This window comes from Dendrobium catenatum, unplaced genomic scaffold (assembly GCF_001605985.2).
Source record: "Dendrobium catenatum unplaced genomic scaffold, ASM160598v2 fragScaff_scaffold_1365, whole genome shotgun sequence".
NCBI lineage: Eukaryota > Viridiplantae > Streptophyta > Magnoliopsida > Asparagales > Orchidaceae > Dendrobium > Dendrobium catenatum.
This window is the reverse complement of record NW_021319827.1, coordinates 514,767-535,099: the sequence shown is the minus strand read 5'-3', so window position 1 is coordinate 535,099 and position 20,333 is coordinate 514,767. Positions and strand designations below refer to the sequence as shown.

At 33.2% G+C, this 20,333-nt stretch overlaps 1 protein-coding gene across 1 annotated transcript; it reads left to right on the top strand.

Annotated features, from left to right (window-relative positions):
* Positions 1 to 1,456: 1,456 nt before the first annotated feature.
* Positions 1,457 to 19,845, top strand: LOC110101428 (exocyst complex component SEC5A; the record flags this gene model as incomplete). The annotated part of the gene is given in 15 exon segments (XM_020829322.1): positions 1,457 to 1,561; positions 8,872 to 8,946; positions 9,074 to 9,211; positions 9,524 to 9,706; positions 11,911 to 12,063; positions 14,019 to 14,145; positions 14,229 to 14,439; positions 15,634 to 15,749; positions 15,840 to 16,077; positions 17,113 to 17,206; positions 17,752 to 17,829; positions 17,928 to 17,984; positions 18,803 to 18,964; positions 19,123 to 19,338; positions 19,418 to 19,845. Coding segments are annotated over 15 exon segments (2,172 nt in total), but the record flags the coding sequence as incomplete, so codon positions are not given.
* Positions 19,846 to 20,333: the final 488 nt, after the last annotated feature.

The window sequence follows — 20,333 nt, the reverse complement described above, 5'->3', positions numbered from 1 at the left end:
CAAATACCCATAAGGGCAAAAATGGAAAAACATAAAGTAAAAATAAACTACTACATAAGATGATGAAAATACAACTCATGCTCGTGGCTGTCGATCTCCGGCGTCGAAAATGCTGACGATGTCCTCATCAGACTCTCTCTAATATTGCCTGCCATTGGAGCAATTCCAACCTTTTCATGTATATACTCATTTCATTTTCTATCTCTAAGAGTAAAGCCACTCATCGACCTGAGCATCCTCATCTCTACAACACTTTAACTTAATTTGATGCTTTGCATTAAAGGCTAACATTCTTCAATATAAAGCATTGTAGGTCACACCATCATCTTATAAAATTTTCCCTTAAGTTTGAATGAGACTTTTATATCACACAACAAGCTCGATTCATTCCTCCACTTCAACCATCCAACTTGAATTCTACTAATAATATCCTCATTTTTTTCACTTTCATTTTGAACATAGACCCGAGATGTCTAAACGTTTACTCTTTTTAATTAATTGATCCCCCAAAGTTACAATCCCCCAACTAGATCTTTACTACTAAAATTACACTCATTGTATTCGATTTTATATCTACTCAAATGAAAATTTTCGGACTCTAACGTAGATTTCCATAATTTAAGTTTTTCTTCAACTCCCTCTCTAGTCTTATCAATTAGAATAGTATCATCAACAAAAAGCATACACCAGGGTACATACTCTTGCAAATGTCCAGTAAAAGCATCCATAACTAAAGCAAAAAGATAGGGGCTTAAAGCTGATCCTTAATGTGATCCTTAATGTATCCAACTGAAATAGGAAAATACTTGGTCAAACCACCTTGTGTTTGAACACAAGTAACAACCCTTTCATACATATCATTAATGACTTGAATATAAGCATTATTGACTCCTTCCTTTTCTTGAACTTTATCATATGCTTTCTCTAAATCAATAAATATCATATGAAGATCCTCCTTATTCTTTCTATACTTCTCCATCAAAATTCTCAATAATTGTATATCTTTGTAGTAGACCTACCGGGCATGAATGCAAATTAATTTTTAGAAACATTAGTATCACATCATAATCTATGCTCAATAACTCTCACATAGTTTTAATGCATGACACTTTAGCTTAATTCCTCTATAATTTATACACTTTTGTGCATCACCTTTATTCTTAAAAATAAAAATAAATACACTCATTCTCCACGTATCTGATATCATCTTTATCTTCAAATTAATATTAAAAAATTTCATAAGCTAAGAATTTCCTTTATCTCCTAAAAATTTCATAAGCTAAGAATTAATATTAAAAATAAATTGTGCATTTGAACATTCAATTACTGAATTTTGGTTTTTGATCGGTTCTTCTTGTATGCTGCTTACTCCAGCTGATTTAAGTTCGTTATGACTGGCTGAAATTCTGTTAATTATTTACTAATCATATGTGTATTTGTTTTGCATTTATATCAGGTCGGCATTCTAAAACGGGTATTGGAAGAAGTGGAAAAAGTTATGCGTGAGTTTAAGAGCATGCTTTATAAATCAATGGAAGATCCACAGCTTGATCTAGCTGAGGTAAGGTAATCCTAATCCTTACAAGTTTGGTATGTTCAACTAAGATGCATATTTGGAAGTCTGTATTGGGAAATATAAATCGATGATGTTGTTTTATTTCCTCGTTTTTGTTTCATGATTCATTTTAAGTGTAAAAATATGCTTTTGATGATGATTCTATTCTCTTTGATAACCTTATTGAATTTGGTATGTCGCAAAACTTCTTGATTCAACTCTTTTCAGATTTCTTGGTTCATCAACTATTACGAATTTTGTTTCTTTGTTTTTGCTTTCCTAAAAAGATTTGTACTATATTTGTCATGATCCAATCCTAAAGCTTGGAATACCAAGGCCATAATAGACGGTCAGACCAAAATTTTAAACATTATATCGTTATTTTCATCATGTAATCTTTCAATTCGAAAAGAGCTAACTAAACCACAACTTTTATTTATGAACAATTCATATAGTACACTACTTCTTTTCCTCTATATCTATAGAATACACATTTTCAACAAACAAACACATGACTTTAATATAATACCTCATTTCTGGTTATCTTTCTACTGCACATTAATTCTCTTCTTTTATCTATTTAGGCTAAAGGCAATTTTCTTGAAGATGGTTATCAACTCAAGAATGAGTTAAACAACTCAGTGACTAATTATATTTCTAAATCATAATAATTAAAAATTTACATACCAATATGCATGACAAACTTTGTAAGTAAATGAATAGAACTATTTTTCATAAACATTAAAAAAATGCTTTCGTAGCACTGGTAGAATAAGGAACTATTACCTTTTTCTATCATTTTCATATCATATGATATCTTATTTTATAATACTCATCACATAAGCCACCGTTTAAATGTATATTATTAAAACCCCATCTCAATCTTTTTGGAATCTAATCCTCGGCATTTCCGTTTACGTGCACTCGATAATACATAAACACTCGATAATACATTGTAACCCAATCAATACCGTAAGGAGGGAAACTCTATCATTCAACATGTATGTGTATTCACTCCTATATAATGTATTCAGTTACATTTCTCTCATCTTGTATTTATTTTAAGTAGTATCTCTTGCTTATCACATCATATCTTATTATTTAGTATTTAATTTGGCGATTTCATAAACTAGGAAAGAAAAATCACTTTGGACATTTGCAATATCAGTTTGGTATTGATCAAAACATTCTTTAATGCGAATAAGAAAACGTAAAATCAAAGTATTTGATTTAGAGGAAGCAAAAATAATTACTATAAAATAAATTATAATTTCCATATCCTTTCAGAAGCTTCCTCATTACTTGAATTTTGTTTCTTTTAAAGAGATACTATACCAGCAATATTGTATAAATGTTTTTTAATGCACCTCCAAGCTTTCTTTTTCATCATGCCCTTTTTATTGCTAAATTATGTTTTATTTTTATTTTTAAATATTTAAATTCTATTTTAGTCGCGTAAATCATAGTTAATTATGTAAGTTTATATTCTATTATTAAAATTGATTCCTTTACTCATTGAATTATACTTTAAATTCAAAAAATTTAGTAGAATATTTCCTGTAAGTTTTCAACTTTAGTTCATGCTTTAATTATTCCACCTTTTTTATTTTATATATATATTATATAATTTCTTAAGTTTTTGTCAATCATAAAATATGAATTAACTTTATGTTTTTAAATGATTTCCATCATATAATTATAGCAAATTTGAACTAAAATTCTCAATTTTTTTTTTATTTATCAATAAATCTCTCTTAAATTTTGAAAAATTGGAACCATAATTTCTCAAAATTTTTTTCTTAAAGTTTCATATATAAAATTTTCTCCTCCTCTTTTCCTTCCTCTAGGAATGGTAGAAGACCATACAAATAAGCTGAAATCCTAAAATTGAATTTAGGAAGCATATAGTGAGAAAAAAAAAACTTACCTTTGTTTGGGGATGGAAAGGAATAAAAATCTTAGCTTTTGGTCAACTTAGTGCATCTTCAAAGCTTCATAAATTGGTCGGGCTCGGCGCACTCTCGAATGCATATCTAGTGTGTTTGTCCCACTCACGACCCACGTATGGCTCACGTGTTTGGCTTCTCCCACTTCTGCTTAGCTTCGCTGTATCTCGCTATCTCCTTCTCTCATTCTCTCACTCTCTATTGTTCTCTATTTTGCACCTGCTCTATGGCTTTCTTGCTCTCTTTTATGGAAAGTAAGGTGATATGTCCTTGACTATTAATGTGCCTGTTTGGGTATATGTTGTATAATAAATTATATTTATAATTTTATTTATCTAACAACAATCTTATTTTTTAAATAATTTTTATTTAATCATATTAGTTTACTAAACATTATTTCCATTTTATTTAGTTCATTTTAAATTTAGGGCATTACAATATTTACTAGGATTTCCTGCTAACCCATGCCTTCTGAACTTTTACCATTGTTTGAGGTATTCTACACATACCTGGAATCACACTCTCTTGGGACTTCCTTATCTTGCTATCGAATTCAGTGATTTTGGCTACCTTATGATCGTATTATTCTCTGTTGCTTTTTTATGATGTTTCCTAAAATGTTTGCTGGATTGGTTGTGTGTTAATGCTCTACACCATTGCCTTAAAGTTTTCCTAAGGAAACTTGTTTTCTAGCTGTTCTCGTATATTGCTCTATTCCGAAATTGGCAATATTATGGCTCTATAAGTCTTTTTGCTTGGAAACTGAATTTGAAAATTGCAACAATTGGCTGGATGTGGGAGGATTTTGAGATATTTGTTATTTTGAATTTTTGACCCGTGAGGCATATAAAAATAAATGAACATTGAGTATTGCATAAGAATTTCAGTTTGCTTCAATTCTTATGTGCGTTGGTTATTTGAGCACTTCTTCTGTGTTAATGACTATTTTCGGGAGCAAGTCATATTTTACTAGTGTGAGGTTTGGTTCTTTCTTTAGGTAGTTTCTATTTTTGTTCTTATTTTAGTTTTTTTAGCTGCTAATTTTTGTGTATATTATTGAAATTTTGTCAAGTGTGATATGTACCATAATTTTTTAGTAGTGCGAACTTAGTTGTTAGTGCAATTTTATGTTCGTTCACTATTTTTCTTGTGGATTTTAAGTTTTGGGTATTATTTAATTATCATTTAAAATAAAATAAATGTTTTTGTTATTTTATATTACTAGTGATTGATTTTTGCTAAGGTGCTAGTCCCTTGATGATTGTGGGTTCTCATTTTGCATCTTTTTTTAGTTTGCATTTGTGATCCTAGAACCTTATCTATTATACATCAGTTTTTTTCAGAACTACGTTGCACTCTAAAGCAGTACATAATATTTTGGTCAATTGAAAAAGTTTATAATGTAATTTAAAAAAATTAAGTATGATTTTAGATGGAAATAACATAGCTATTTGGAGGATCAAATAAAGTCTGGAAAAATAGTTACCTGATGATATTCCAATAGAGATGTGAAAACTCTTAGGAAATGAAGGAATTTATTGGCTTACAAAAATTTTCAATATTATTTTGAAGACTAAAAAGATGCCAGATGAGTGGAGTGTTGATTCTTATTTTTAAGAATAAAGGTGATGCACAAGAGTATGTAAATTATAGAGGAATTAAGTTAATGTGTTTTACATTATAACTATTGGAGAGAGTGATTGTGATGTGAAACGTGTAGGAGTTACTTGAGAAATTATAATAATCAATTGAACAAAACGTGCCAATATAGAATTATTGCTTGCAATAAAGATAGATTTCAAAATTCAAAATTTTAAACTTGCTTAGGCAGAGAAGTGCTATTGAGATTAGCCAAACAACTTAATCAAAAATCCAAAATAATAGTAAATGTTACATGCTCATAACAAAACCCAACAATTAACAACGTGAGGTTCACCTTGAGTACCTTCTCACTCAATCACTCTTAGGCTTTAGCGGAGAAAGTGAACCATACGAAGAAGGATATTACCACTAGGAAGACGGCGCCGAGGACCTTCGTTGACGGAGCGGTAGCCGACGGTGGAGGAAGTGGTGGATGTCTGTGCGATTATCCAACGACCTGGTGGAAGGTGCTCTTCAATTGACAATGTTAGTTGGTATATGATGCGGTCGATGTATCCTTCAATAGTTTCGTCGTTGCCAAAGAAGATGTCAAAGAACGGGGAACCAAGGATATTTGTCCTTCCTTGCTTGTTGAATAAAAATATGTGGTCGGTCTCAGGATCGGCCATGCACCAATGATGAGATTGGGAGAGGAAGTCGTCTTCTTCTCTTGGCGTCAAATATCATGAACAAACTAGGGTTTCCCAAGAGAGGGGATGCAAGAGAAAGGGGGCGGCCAAGGTGGGGAGAAGGGGAGGGGCGGTTTGGGTGGGGGCTTGGAATAGGTTAGAAGAGGGGAGAGGGAAATTTATCAAAAATCTGAAATTAATTTCAGATTTTTTTTTTTAAAGTGGATTTGGTGGGATTTAATTTGAATTTTGAATTCAAGTTAAAGTGGGATTGGGAGTTTTAATGGGAATTAATGGGGAAGCATTAATTGAGATTTTGAATTGGATTGGAGAGAGAAAGCATGGGTAAAGGGGGGCCGGCCATGTGGAGAGCAAAGGAGGGAAAATATTTTAAGCAAGAGGACAAAACCTTAAATCCGAAATTAAATTCAGATTTATGTATTAATGAGGAAGGGATGAATTTGAATTTCAAATTCAAACAAGGCTTGAATCTTAAATGGACATTAAATGGGGGAAACCCATGTATGGCCGACGGCTTGCATAGGGGAGGAGGGAGGGGAGAGAAATTAATGCCACTTAATGCCTTAAACCCATTTAAGCAATGGAATAAGAAATCCAATTTAATTAAAAAATTAAATTAGATTTGAATCGAAAAAACTTTCCTAATTTGGCGTGGATAATTTAGGAAAGTATTTTAAATTCAAATTTGAATTTCAAATTGAATGATGGCTTTCCAACATCATGTAAGCCAAATTAGGTAGGTCTTAATGGTGATTAAGCTAACATTAATTGGTGGAAAGAAAGAGGGCCGCGGGGGCGGGCGGTGGGAGGAAAGATGGAGGAGGCGGGTGGTGGGGTTATCGGTTTGAAGGAGGGGAGATGGATGCCGACGGTATGCGGAAGAATGGAGTGGGGTGTAAGGGAGAAGAAGAAGACAACGAACCGCGAACCAAGGAATCCACCACGGTTGACGGGTATTACGTTCACCCACCTAGGGTCTCTTCTCTCATGAACTCACTTAGAGATCAAGTAAGAAAACTATTTCATTTCAATATTCATCATCCCCTTACAATAGATGGGGCCTCAATATATAGGCCTGAAATAAAATAAAGAAAAGACACAAATGCCCCTTGGGCTACAACTCCCATAGAATCAAATAAAAGGGTACAAACGGAACTAGCAAACAAACATAAAATATAAATGTATCAAAAATAGAGGTGCTGAATCATAGCCGTTGATCTACGATTTCATCGCCGGTACACGTGTTTGAATCTCTGAACGATGTCCTCATCATATTGAGCATAGGTTATGACGTGATACTAATGTTTCTTAGAATCGATTTGGATTCATGCCGGGTAGATCTACTATGGAAGCTGTACATTTATTGAGAGGTTTGATGGAGAAGTATAGAGAGTTCAAAGAGGATCTTCGTATAATATTTATAGATTTATAGAAAGCATATGATAAAGTTCCAAGAGAAGTGTTCAGGAGTTCTAGAAAAGAAATGAGTTAATAATGCTTATATTCAAGTCATTAAAGATATGTATGCAGGAGCAATTACTTGTGTTCAAATACAAGGTGGTTTGGCCAAGAATTTTCCTATTTCAGTTGGATTACATTAATGATTAGCTTTAAGTCCATATCTTTTTGCTTTAATTATGGATGTTCTTGCTAGACATTTATAAGAGGATGCTACATGGTGTTTGCTTTTTGCTGATGATATTCTTCTTGTTGATAAGACTAGAGAGGGAGTTGAAGGAAACTTGAAGTATGGAGGTCAATCTTAGAGTCTAAATATTTTCGTTTGAGTAGATCTAAAACTGAATACATGTAGTTTAATTTTAGTAGTAATAGATCTAGTGGGGATATTATGACTTTGGGCGATCAAGTTATTAATAAGAGTACATATTTTATATATCTTGGGTCAAAGTGATGGTGAAATAGATGGGGATATTATTAGTACAATTCAAGTTGGGTGATTGAAGTGGAGGAATGCATCGGGCTTATTGTGTGGTAGAAAAGTACCCCTCAAACTTAAGAGAAAATTCGAGAAGATGGTGTGAGACCTACAATGATTTATGGCACATAATGTTGGCCATTAAAAGAGAAGTATGCTGTAGAGATGAGGATGCTCAGGTGGATGAGTTTCTTCACTCTTAGAGACATAATGCGAAACAAGCATGTGCGTGAAAAGGTTTGAGTATGTCCAGTGGCAGATAAGATCAGATAGAGTCTCCTTAAATGATTTGGACAGATAAAATGTCAGCCTTTTGATGACCCTGTTGGGAGATTAGATGTATTGGATTTTGCCCCATCTTAAGAAAGATAGAGGTAGAACTAAAAAGGCGTGACTAGAAAATATTAAAAATGATATTTTTTTATTAAATTTAAATGAGAATTTGGCTCTTAGCATGACACAATGGAGAAAAAAGATTCATGAAGCAGATCCCTCATAGTGTATAAAGGCTTGATGTTGTTGTTGTAGTAGTGGTGATTGATTTTTGTTAAAGTGAAGGGTTGTAATACGCGGATTGTATTTTTTGCGTGTTTTCATTTTTATCTCATTTTAAGTTGCATTGATAACTTTAAATTCGTAACTATCCAACATCAAATATTCTAGGGAGTACTAAAATATTCTTGTTTCCCTTTGCGAATTGCTATTAAATTTTAACTCATATTTTTTGTCATTTTGGTCCAAAGTTATATATGGAAATAAGTGATGTCTAGCCCTAGGCGAATGATGTTGTAAATGATAAAATGTTTTTTTTTGTTTATTGCATTATAAATTGCAATAAAATATTAGGAATGACCAAAAAAGAATTGGTTAGAAAATATTAGGAATGACCTTTCTTTATTAGATTTAAACGAGAATTTGACCTTTAATAGGACACAGTGGAGAAAAAGGATTCATGTAGCCGACCCCACGTAGTGGGATAAAGGCTTGATGTTGTTGTTGTTGCATTATAAATTGCACGTCAAGTAAATAGGCATGTGATGTTTTATCATATTACCTGATTACCGTACTCTTTTACTGTCTCCTATTTTATATGACTGAAAAGTTCCTTAAATAAGTTTTGTTTTGTTCATATGTTTTGTCTAGCTTGAAAATACAGTGCGGTTATTGATAGAGTTAGAACCTGATTCAGATCCGGTGTGGCATTATCTCAACATTCAGGCATGTTCCCTGAACTTATTCAACAAGCTGTCTTGTGAATGAACAAATTGGTTTATTTTGCATTTCAAGTTTGCAAATTTTTTGTAATGCTCATAATTTCATAAATTTTTCATAATGTTTTTTCCAGAATCATAGGGTGCGCGGATTATTTGAAAAATGCACCATTGATTATGAAGCTCAGATGGAACTCTTGCATAATGAGATTCAAGAGAGAGCACAATCTGATGCAAGATGGAGGCAGATTCAACAGGAATCAAACAAGTGTGTAAGTTTTATAGCGCAATACATTTAGGTTTACTGATAAGTACAAAATGAGTAAAGTTCATCACTTGTAATTACATGTAGAGCCATATTATTAAGATCGGTTAAAAACTGTCAATTTTTGATATAAATGATTCTGTATCTAATTTTTTGGTGACTGTAGGATGAATTACTTCATACATGTGAACTCACTTAGGGATGTTATACATTCTGAGGGTTTTTAAAGTAAAATGATATTGTTCTCATTCACATTATGTGCTTTCTTTTATAAATAACCCCCAAGAAATTGATCTCGTTGTTTTATTTTTAATGCCAGTTAGGTGTTGATTCCTCTGAATGGGACTCTTTAGCAGTAGACTCGCAACAGCTGTATATGACAGGCGAAGAAGTTGATGCTTTAAGAGGAAGGTATATTAGTAGGTTAACTGCTGTACTCATCCATCATATTCCAGCATTCTGGAGGCTAGCTTTGTCTGTGTTCAGTGGAAAATTTGCAAAGGTACCTCCATGAAAGTTTAATGTTTTTTTTATTGAAAGACCATCTTAGATTTGTTTCCGCCATCGTAGCTTAATAAATCATGGAAAAGAATTACGAGTTTGTCCGTTGGTAGTATGGACTATAAATGAAGAGAAATCTTGACAAAATGTATCCTTTTATTTGAAAATTTTATTTTCTTGATTGTAGGAAGAACACAATACAAGTTAGCTAGTTTAGCCTGGAAAATATTAGATTTTTATAAACTAATCAAAAGAAGTCGAATTGAGCTATCTAGAAAGTTAACTAGGCCTTTTTTCAGGTCTTTTTAAAATAATCTTTATTTTTGGGCAACTTTTTCTTATTTTTATTAAGTTTAATAATCCACTTTGACAATAATAGGTTTGAATTTAAATATTTTTATTGGATTATATTTGATATTTAGAGAGGATTGGATTTGAATTTTTATCAATTTGTTAGTTTTGTTATTAGAACTCAATTTTTATATATTGTGATAGATGGCTTCAAATTGAATAGGCTATTTTGATGAGTGGAATGTATGATGTGAGGCCAATTTAGTGTTCTTCCTTTTATCTTAGTTGTATATGGAGTTCATTCTTCACCCCCCTTCAATCACTTTCTATTATTAACTTGTACTTCTGAAGTGCAAAAGCTTTCTCTTCTATGGAAGAATGAAATCCTTAGTTTATTTGGAAATGAGTGATTGTGGGGGCTAGACCCATTTTATCTTTACTGTAATGGCTATAAGTCAGCTGTACTCAGTTATTACGATTATTTGCACAGACCTTGTTCAAGGGTGTTCTGCTGAAGCCTTAGCAAAGGTTAACGTAGTTTAGCGTTATGATTGGAGTTTGTTATTAAAAAATCAGCAACTAAATCATGCTGCTTTTATAAAAAACTATGCAAACTTAAGTTCAACGCTTTACAATTACCATGTAATTTAAAAGCTTAAGCATTCAAATAACCCATGTTATAATAATGCCTCGAGTGTATCAATATCTTAGCACAACCTGAATTATGCAATGAAAGCACTATTTATAACTATAATTTGTTTACATTATGTCCTAAAATATTGACTTGTTGGGAGAAAAAAATGGCTATGTCCAATGGCTTACGTTTTGTTTGAAAATTTTGACTTTTTGGGAGAAAAATGGCTATGAACCACTATAATTTATTGAACTTATAGGATGTCTAAATCGAACTGAAATTTGAATGGTTATCGAACATATCAGACTTAAATTATATGCACACACTCTTGATCCACAACCAAACTCACATACTTGTATAGAATCATCCCTAATAAAATTGACGTCCTTTAAAAATGTGTCTACACACGCACACAACAAAAAAATTTTGTAAATACAAATGGAAAGATAGGTTGTCGTAAGTAAAACTTAGAGATCAGAAGTTTTTAGCTTTTATATTTTTGGTTTGCTCATGAAGAATCTGAAAAACTTGACCAACTATGAATTTGCGCTTTGGACCCCACTTTTGAAAGGCATATCTAAAATCGGAGTTATTGATTCTTTTTGGAGTATCCTTAGAATTTAGATATTTAATTTCACAGCAATTTAAAAATATCACATTTTCTAAACCCTTCATTTTTGAAGTGTTTCATTTGGTATGTATGAGCTTACTATTACATAATAGAGACTTGATATGCTAGAGTTATAATATAAAAAAAATCTTATGTCACCAAAATTTTAGTTTAATGCTCGAAATTTGAAAGGATACTCTTGGATTAGATTCTCGAACATTGATTGAATTCTTGCCTGGCTCAAGTTTTTTTGTTTTTTTGCAACTTAAAAAAGTTGTAGTAGTTCTTGATATTATTTAAAAAAAGTATTTCTATTTAGGTGTGCTCGATGGGCATTAGAAACCTAGAATGTCTTGGGTTATTACATATGAGTTCCAGCCAACGACATTGCACCATCTTTCAGAGCTACTTGCCCATGATGTTTTCATTAATTATTGCTGCATGTTATTTTTGGCTTTGAACAGATTTGATATAGTGAACATTCTAATCTTAGCTTATGCTTTGGACTTAAATTCCTGGAATGCTTTTGGTAAAACACAAATGGCCATTTTACATTCCTTTTCCTATACTTCGTTAGAGCAATTGACGTAAAAACTTGAAAATATCTTTCAGAGATTTATAGCTTTTGGCTTGGTCTTTTCTATGAATTTCTGAAGTTTTGATGGCGCAGGGCACTGCAAGCAGTGTTCATGTTGATTCTGACCTAAATGCCAAACACACGCAAAGGAGTGAAGATAAAGCCACTGATGTGAAATTTTCAAGTCATTCTCTTGAGGAAGTTACTACTATGGTTCATGGTACCATAAATGCTTATGAAGTCAAGGTAAGTGTGTCAAAATAGTCTTTGGCTTATTTGAATGGGGTCATTTACTCTCAAACTACAAATTAACTCTATTTAGTCCATCCTCAAATATGATCCAAAATAGTCCCTTTACTGGATTATTTTGGATGAAATTTGAAGAGTCAAGGTACTATTTTAGATCATATTTGAAGATTTAAGGGATTAAATTGAAAATATTATATAGCTTGGAACTAAAATGTCTCCACATAAATAGTCTAGGGACCATTTTGACCTCTCTCTCTCTCTTTAAATATATATTATTTCATTTTGTCTTTTTATGTTGATTATGAAGTTTTGTGTGCTTCATGTGTTCTTCAATATTGGTTGAAAGAACTCTTCTTTTCTAATTAAATATTCAACTATGCTAGAAATGTTTGTCATGCTAATATTGAGTGTTTGCAAGAGATAAATGCTTGAGAGGTGACATTTGAGGCCATTACTATGATGTCTTGTTCATATGTTATGCGTTTGTGATGCTTTTTATCTCATCAGTGAGGGGAAGAAATGTAAATTTATATGACTAAAAGTAAAATATATAAAATATTCTTCTCTTCATCTAGAGTTTTCATGGTTAAGAGTGCGGCCTTGGAGCAATGATATTTGCCTCCATGAGAATGTGGAGATTACATTTTCAAATCACCTGACAATTATGGCGGGCCATCTGTGGACTTCAAGATCCTAGTTTTGTTAAGTCTGTCATTTGCTTTATTTATGCCATTTTGTCTTCATTTTAATTCGATATTATCTTAACTATTCTAGCTTATATTGTATGACGAGTTTATTTGCTCTCATGGTTGGCTGAAACTCCCTTCCCTCTTCTCCTCCGATTTCTCATTCTTTGGATTCATTACCCCTTCCCACTTAGCTGATCTTCTCATTCATTCGTTAGCTTACATTCTCAGGAGTGTTGCTTGCTTTTTCTCTGTCTGCTTGAATATCTCCTCTTATTCAGTGCTTTTTCAAAAATTTTGCTTCTCATGGAGTTCACCTGCTTCAGCTACTGTGTGATTAAAAAACCTTTATGCATTATGTATAGAGGGATAAGGCTTCATTCTTCAGTTAGAATCTACACCCTGCATTTGCCAGAGCCTCATATGTTGGGTATACTCTTTTAGGCCAGTTATTGAAGATTACTTGATCTTTACATCACTAAGATGTAGTTTTGAGTAAATGTTTTAAGAGAAAGCCATAACGGTTGTGTGGAATGGTGGATTTTGTTTTAATGGTCTAGTTAACATTATAGCTATCATCTGATTTCATAAATTTTATTTATAATTTTATATCCTAATGTAAGTGGCCTTATGGTTTTATGCACTTTTGGTGGCTTAAACAAATGTGTATTTTTTCATGGCAGATTATGCGGATCAAACATTTCTCTTTGCCAAGTCATTTCACACTTGTTTAATATTTGAGTAAAAGGTCAAAATTGTCCCTGGACAATTTATATGGGGCTGTTTTAGTTCTAGACTATCTAATGTGTGTAATTTAGTCTCTTGTCAAAAATATGATCCAAAATAGTTCATTGACTGTTCAAATCTGATTCGAAATAGTTCAATATAGGAACTATTTTGGACATTTTGAGGTCAGAGACTAAAATAGCCCCATAAAAATTGTCCAGGGACCATTTTGACATTTTTTTCTTTTATATTCTTATTATCTTCATAGGTTGATTACCTATCTTATTTTTCAATATGCTTCTGGTTTTGTTTTGTTTTATTGTGTTCTATTTATGCACTGATGCTGTAAAAACATTTGTTTATTGAATTTTTTTTGATAGACGCATTAATAAGGCTTTTCTTTCTATTAACGGTTGCTCTATGATCATCTTGTTTAATGTGCAATCTGTTTATTCTTGAAATTGTGCTTACCATAGATTCCATTTCTTTCTTCCTTGTGACTAGACAAAATAAGCTTGCCAAAATGTTTTTGTAAGGCAGGTCCACAATACGTTTCGTGAATTCGAAGAATCAAATATTCTTAGACCATACATGAGTGATGCTATCAAAGAAATTGCCAAAGCATGTCAGGCTCTTGAAGGAAAAGAGTTTTCCCCTTCAATTGCAAGTATGTACCATTTTTTTTGTTATTTGCAAATTATTTTCAGTTTTATATTCCTAAATATAATTTGGTTATTATGTACTTTCCAGTTAAGACTTTGCGAGCCCTTCATTTCGAAATTACAAAGGTTCATGTTTTTAGACTTTGCTCATGGATGCGAGTGGCAAGCGAGGAGATAGCCAAAGAAGAAATGTGGATTCCATTATCCACTCTGGAGAGGAACAAATCTCCATATGCCATTTCATACCTGCCTATAGCATTTCGAGAAATGATAAGTTCAGCGATGGATCGAATACAAGCGTAAGTTCTTTATTTAATTTCACATTATTGTTTCAAATTTTTTGTTTTGTAAAAGGAATGGATCTACATACTTATAGGACTTGAGGATCAAAACAACACACAACAATACAAAAAACAACAATTTACTCCAAATAGATCCAAAAATAACACAAAGAGAGCTGTTTTTACTAATTTCCAAACAAAGCAAGACAAGATACAAGTTGATTCATTGTTCAAGAGGTGAATCGTCTCTCCCACAATTCCTAGCAGCTACTAGGAACCCAAAACCTCACAAAAACTGCTGCATAAATTCCAAACATAACATAAAAAACCCCAAGCCACTATAATCTTTCCCCTTAAACAGCTCAAAATCCCCCTAATAAATGCCCCTTACATCTTTCCCAAAGAGTCCCCTCTTTCCCAAAGAGTTTCCTCCCAAAGCCTCTTCTCCTATAGGTGATAAAAGAGGTCCAGGGCCCCACCTGGGCAGCGGGACTGCTGCTTCTACCTGTATGACCTACATATTTCATACCTGCCAATTTGAGTCTGGAGCAGCAGCAAAAAACAACGCAGGCACATGCTAGAACCGTGAATGCATGTAAAACATGCACGTGGCGAGCGAGAAATTTTTGTGTCCGGACACCGAACGCGTCTAGAGAACAATAACAACGGGTCACGTCACCTGGAGCTCAGTACCGAGCACTTAGTATTGCTCGGTATACGTCCGGATTTCTGATTTTTTGTCCGAACGTAATAACTTTTCTGGGCACCTTGTAGAGATAGTAGATGGAGGAAAGGCATGCAGAGAATTGTGTGGTATTACTGTTAGGAGTCGTGATGATACATGCACTTAGCTTGGGTACCGCAACTGGAGATGGATAGAGCGCTCTATCTCCATTCGATCATTTTTGTAATCTTCTGTTAGCTTAAGGTGTCGGATCATTATTCTCGACCGAGTTATATTGATGAATGCTTTTTTGATATTCATTTAGACTGTTAATATTACTTTATGGTAAATATGGTGATTGCAAGTTTTGATTAGATAGTAAATGTATGCTTTTAGTTCAATATTTATTTTTGAACTCTTAAAATTAGTTCATAAATTACTATGGTTTCTATTTATTGTTGTGTTGAAGGTATTGTGAATTTCAAATGGCATTAGCATATCTATGCTTTTTTTTTTTTTAAATCAATATTTTTTTTGGGTGCTTCTAGCATGATTCATAATCTAACAACAGAGGTGAACAAGTCGGATGACATGTTAGACCATGTTCAAGAAATTCAAGATTCTGTTAGAATTGGGTTCTTGAACTGCTTCCTGGACTTTGCTGGTATGACGATATAACGAGTTTGACTAACTTTGACTTCATTTGTTTAATTAGCTTTCATTTTAAATATTATCTGGTTGTGCAAGTCATCAGGTTATCTTGAACGAATTGGAACTGAAGTATGTCAAGCAAGTTCAAATAAAGAAGATGGTCATTTACAGAATGGTTTTTTGTATGGATATGAAGGAGAATTACATGGGCTTCATTCGGGTGTTGCTATTGCTGATCCCCACAGAAGGTTGTTAGTAGTTTTAAGTAACATCGGGTATTGCAAAGATGAACTTGCTCGTGGGTTGTATACAAAATACATGCACATATGGATGACATACAGGTATCTTTTTTTTTTTCTATATTTAATCAAATAGGCTATAGAGTAATCAGAATGAAATGCACGGCTTGTTCCTCGATGTAAACATTCCCTGCAAAGTTTGACAGGCACTATATCTGCTAAATGACAAAAAATGCTTGAGTTCACACAAATGCCAATAGGACCTTTTACATGATGTGAAATTTTCTTTTTGAAGCACATAACCCATTGGATGTGCAGTGTAAATTCAAAAGCGTGGACCCACTCACAAGATCTATAGGGATGATTTTATTTTTTTCCTTTCCAAGCATCTAACCCCATTGAAGTGCAAAACACATTCAAACAAATTCAATGATGATGCATCTCTCCTTTTGCTTTGTGCAACTTTTATGATTGTTAACAAATTTCTGTTGTTTTTATTTGTAACCCACATGCTAGGCATCCATCATCATCACCCTTATCATCATCATTATTTGCCTTTTTCCCAACTATGTGGGTTGCTAGTATCCTTGACATCTAAATTCAAGAAACGATCATATAAAGGGAGTACCTTGTGCTTGCTCCTACCATTATGGTGTCTTGGAAGGGGGTTAATGCATGGAGCCTTACGCCTGCATTCGTAGATAGATTGATTTTGTGGCTCAAACCTAGGGCCACCAGATTACACTAGAGGCAATGTAATTACTGGTCCAGTTCCACCCTCTAAGTACAATCATTATTTATTATTTATCTATAGTACTGATATTATTATTTGCATCCATTATATCCATGCATGTATGCAAACTTATTGATGTAGGCAGCCTATCCAAACTTAAAAGTTTAGTGTTCTATTGAAATATCCACCTTTGAACCTGTATGTGCTTTGCACTCAATTGATTGTGGAGTTTACAAACCCACCTTAACATTCAACCATTACTATTATTTATGATTGTAGCCTAGTTATTATCAATTTTTTTACTTCTATTGTTGTTATGGTATACCTTCTATTCTCTTCAATAACCTCTATCTGAATTTAGCATTCTAAATATCTAGTGTGCCCGCTTATTTTATCCTATGTAGGGAAAGGAATGAACAAAATACTGATGTTCGTGATCTAGTTTCGTCATTTTCTGCACTTGAGGAGAAAGTTCTTGAGAATTACACATATGCAAAGGTATGATGCAGCATTTTATTTTAACGGTTTCTTGGAAGTTTTAACTGTTGATGCATCTTATAATATTTGTTGCATTGAAGGTGTATTAAATCATTACGTTGAAGGTTCTTCTTTCTTTCCTTTTCTTCTTTTCCTTTTCTTCTTCGACTTCAGAGGTCGATTACGAGATGGATGAATAGGGATATATATATATATATATATATATATATATATTGAAATGATCAAAATGTTATATAGAATTTAATAAAAATGGTTATGATAAAATTTAAGATATGTGATGGGTTATTTATTCTTCGGTGAAAAAATTTATTGTACCTTAAAAATTTGGTGTTACATAGGGACCCTCTTATAGTGATGTCAATACTCTTGTTAATCTGTATATATTATGGATTGTTAGTTCCTAGGAATTTGTTTTTTTTAGAACATTTAGTCTACTGCTGTTTCTATCTTTTGTTATGCATGCATATGCATATATATAATTGTTTAATTTTTCAGTTCATGCAAAATATTAAATTGTTCTGATTCATTCTGCTCTTTTTGACCAGTCAAACTTGATAAGGACTGCTGCTTTGAACTATCTACTAGATTCTGGTATTCAATGGGGATCTGCACCTTCAGTTAAGGTATGAGATAATAATGCGCATGTTGATCTTCTTATCCTGTTTATTTGCTAAAATTTGTTCTGAATTGTTAATGAGGTCATGGGTGCTAAATGTTTCAGGGAATTCGGGATGCTACCATTGAATTAATACAGAGTTTAGTTGCTGTGCATGCAGAGGTACTCACTGATTCTGTCTGTTATTTTAAAAGAAATTTATATTTTTCACTATATTTTTGAGGTTCTTGTTTGTGTTATATGAATATTCTGTAGAACTTATTCTTTCAAAAAAGGTACTAAAATAATAAGCCAGAATAATTACGTTGCAACCTGCAATGCTTTTTGGTGCAAGCATAATATTAAGTTAAGTGTTGCAGAGATGTGAATACTCTGGTGGATGAGGAGAAATTATTGTGTACGTAATCCGAACGCGTTCGGATGCTGAGTATTTACTGCTTATTTGTTGCGTATTTTTTTATACAAAATTTTTTTGTGCCAAAAAATAACAAATAAATAATACTCACTAAATACTCACTAAATACACAGTAAATACGCAAAAAATATGTAGAAAAAATTAAATACACAAAAAATACGCAACAAATAAGCAGTAAATACGCAGCATCCGAACCTATCCCTGCGTTCGGACTGCGTACACAATAATTTCTCGTGGATGAGTGGCTTTACTCTTAGAGATAGGATAGGAAATGAGTATATACGTGAAAATGTTGGAATAGCACTAGTGGAAGATAAGATTAGAGAGAGTCGCCTTATATGGTCTGATCACTGTTAGGAAATTAGATGTATTAGATTTGACTTATGTTAAGAAAAGTTGATGTAGAGCTAAAAAGATTTGATTAACCTCACACACTTTAGATGAACCTTAATTGTTGCGATTTGCAAATAGGGGTATGGAGAGGTGCATATAAGAAAATTTCATGCTAAATTTCATCCTAATTTCTGCTTCAGCTAAGGCTTTGATGAACTTATTCTTGATACAGGTCTTTTCCGGTGCCAAACCATTGCTTGAAAAAACGATGGGTATTTTGGTGGAAGGCTTGATTGACACATTTCTTAGCCTTTTCCATGAAAACAAGGCCAAGCACAAGGCCAAGCACCTGAAGTCTTTTGACATGAATGGTTTCTGCCAACTCATGCTTGAGGTTAATGCATTCTATCTTTAATCGTTTTTCCATTTGAAGTTTTAGCACTACCATTTTATGCAAATTTTTGTTGTTCAGGTCCGAGATTATTCCTGACTGGATCGAATACTAAGGAGTTCTCTGATGATTTTCTAATCATATTTCTCTCTGTTTTTCAGCTCGAGTATATTGAAACTGTTCTTCACTCGTATTTCTCCCCTGCGGCGCTCGAATCCTTAAAAGCTTTGCAAGGACTCTTATTGGAGAAAACCTGCGAGACGGCATCTGAATCTGTCGAAAATCCAGGCCATCACCGCCGTTCCACCAAAGGTAGTGAAGATGCAATTTCAGATGACAGGCAACAGGGGTCCAGTATTTCCCCTGATGATTTGATCGTAAGTTGATCTCCTCTTCATGAATTATGGATAAAACAATCTAGGAAATGCAAATATAATGTAGTTTTTACTCTTGCAGGCTTTGGCACAACAATATAGCACCGAATTGCTTGAAGGTGAACTGGAGAGGACCCGTCTCAACATATCATGCTTCATGGAGGCTTCCCTCCAACCAAATTCTGTTCCGGCAGCTCAAAAGCCTTCTTACTCTTCCTTTCAAAAGTCGGTTTCTTCCCCACATTACAGGCGACAACAGACTGTTAACTCTCCTAGTTTCTCCAGGCACAGACGAAGATAACCGAGAACAAGTAAGAAAAAAAATCAGCCGACCATTGTTATTTGCTACTAGCTATTTATTTGTTTTGTTTGCAATCCTGTATCTTTTGTGCAATATCTTTTTGATGTTTGTAAGTTGTAATATTTGGCATGACCAAGTATTATATTTTTTTGGATCTTAATAATGCGTTTAATTGATGCTCATAATGATTTTTAGTTTTTAATTGCTAAGGTCTTTGTCTTTCATCAATTTTATTTTGTCTTCTTCTTCTTATTTTTTTCGTTTTCCTTAAGTTCTAATAAATAAATATTTGTCATATTAGAAAAAAAAGTTTCAAATGCAAACAACAACCAGAATAGCTATTGTATCTAGTGAAGGAGCCAGAAATTTTATTCAATGGAGATCTAAATTAAAATAGTTTTGTTTGATGTCTCATCTGGAATGTTAGAATACTTTAAAATAATTTTCTGTGTCGTTTCATTACTGAAGTCAAGAGAAGCTGTAAGATCAAAATTAAGAATGCATATAACATGACCCTTAGAGCTTAAAAGATATAAATATCAGCCACATGCGGTCTCATTTGGGAGCGAGAGAGGAGCGAAATGGAAAACAAAAATCGTGCTCAAGGTCATGAGTCACGAGTCACGAGAGAGGAGTGATGGGGAAAACAAAACAAGCAGTTTGGGTCGAGGGAAAACAAGCCGTTTAGGGGTGGTCT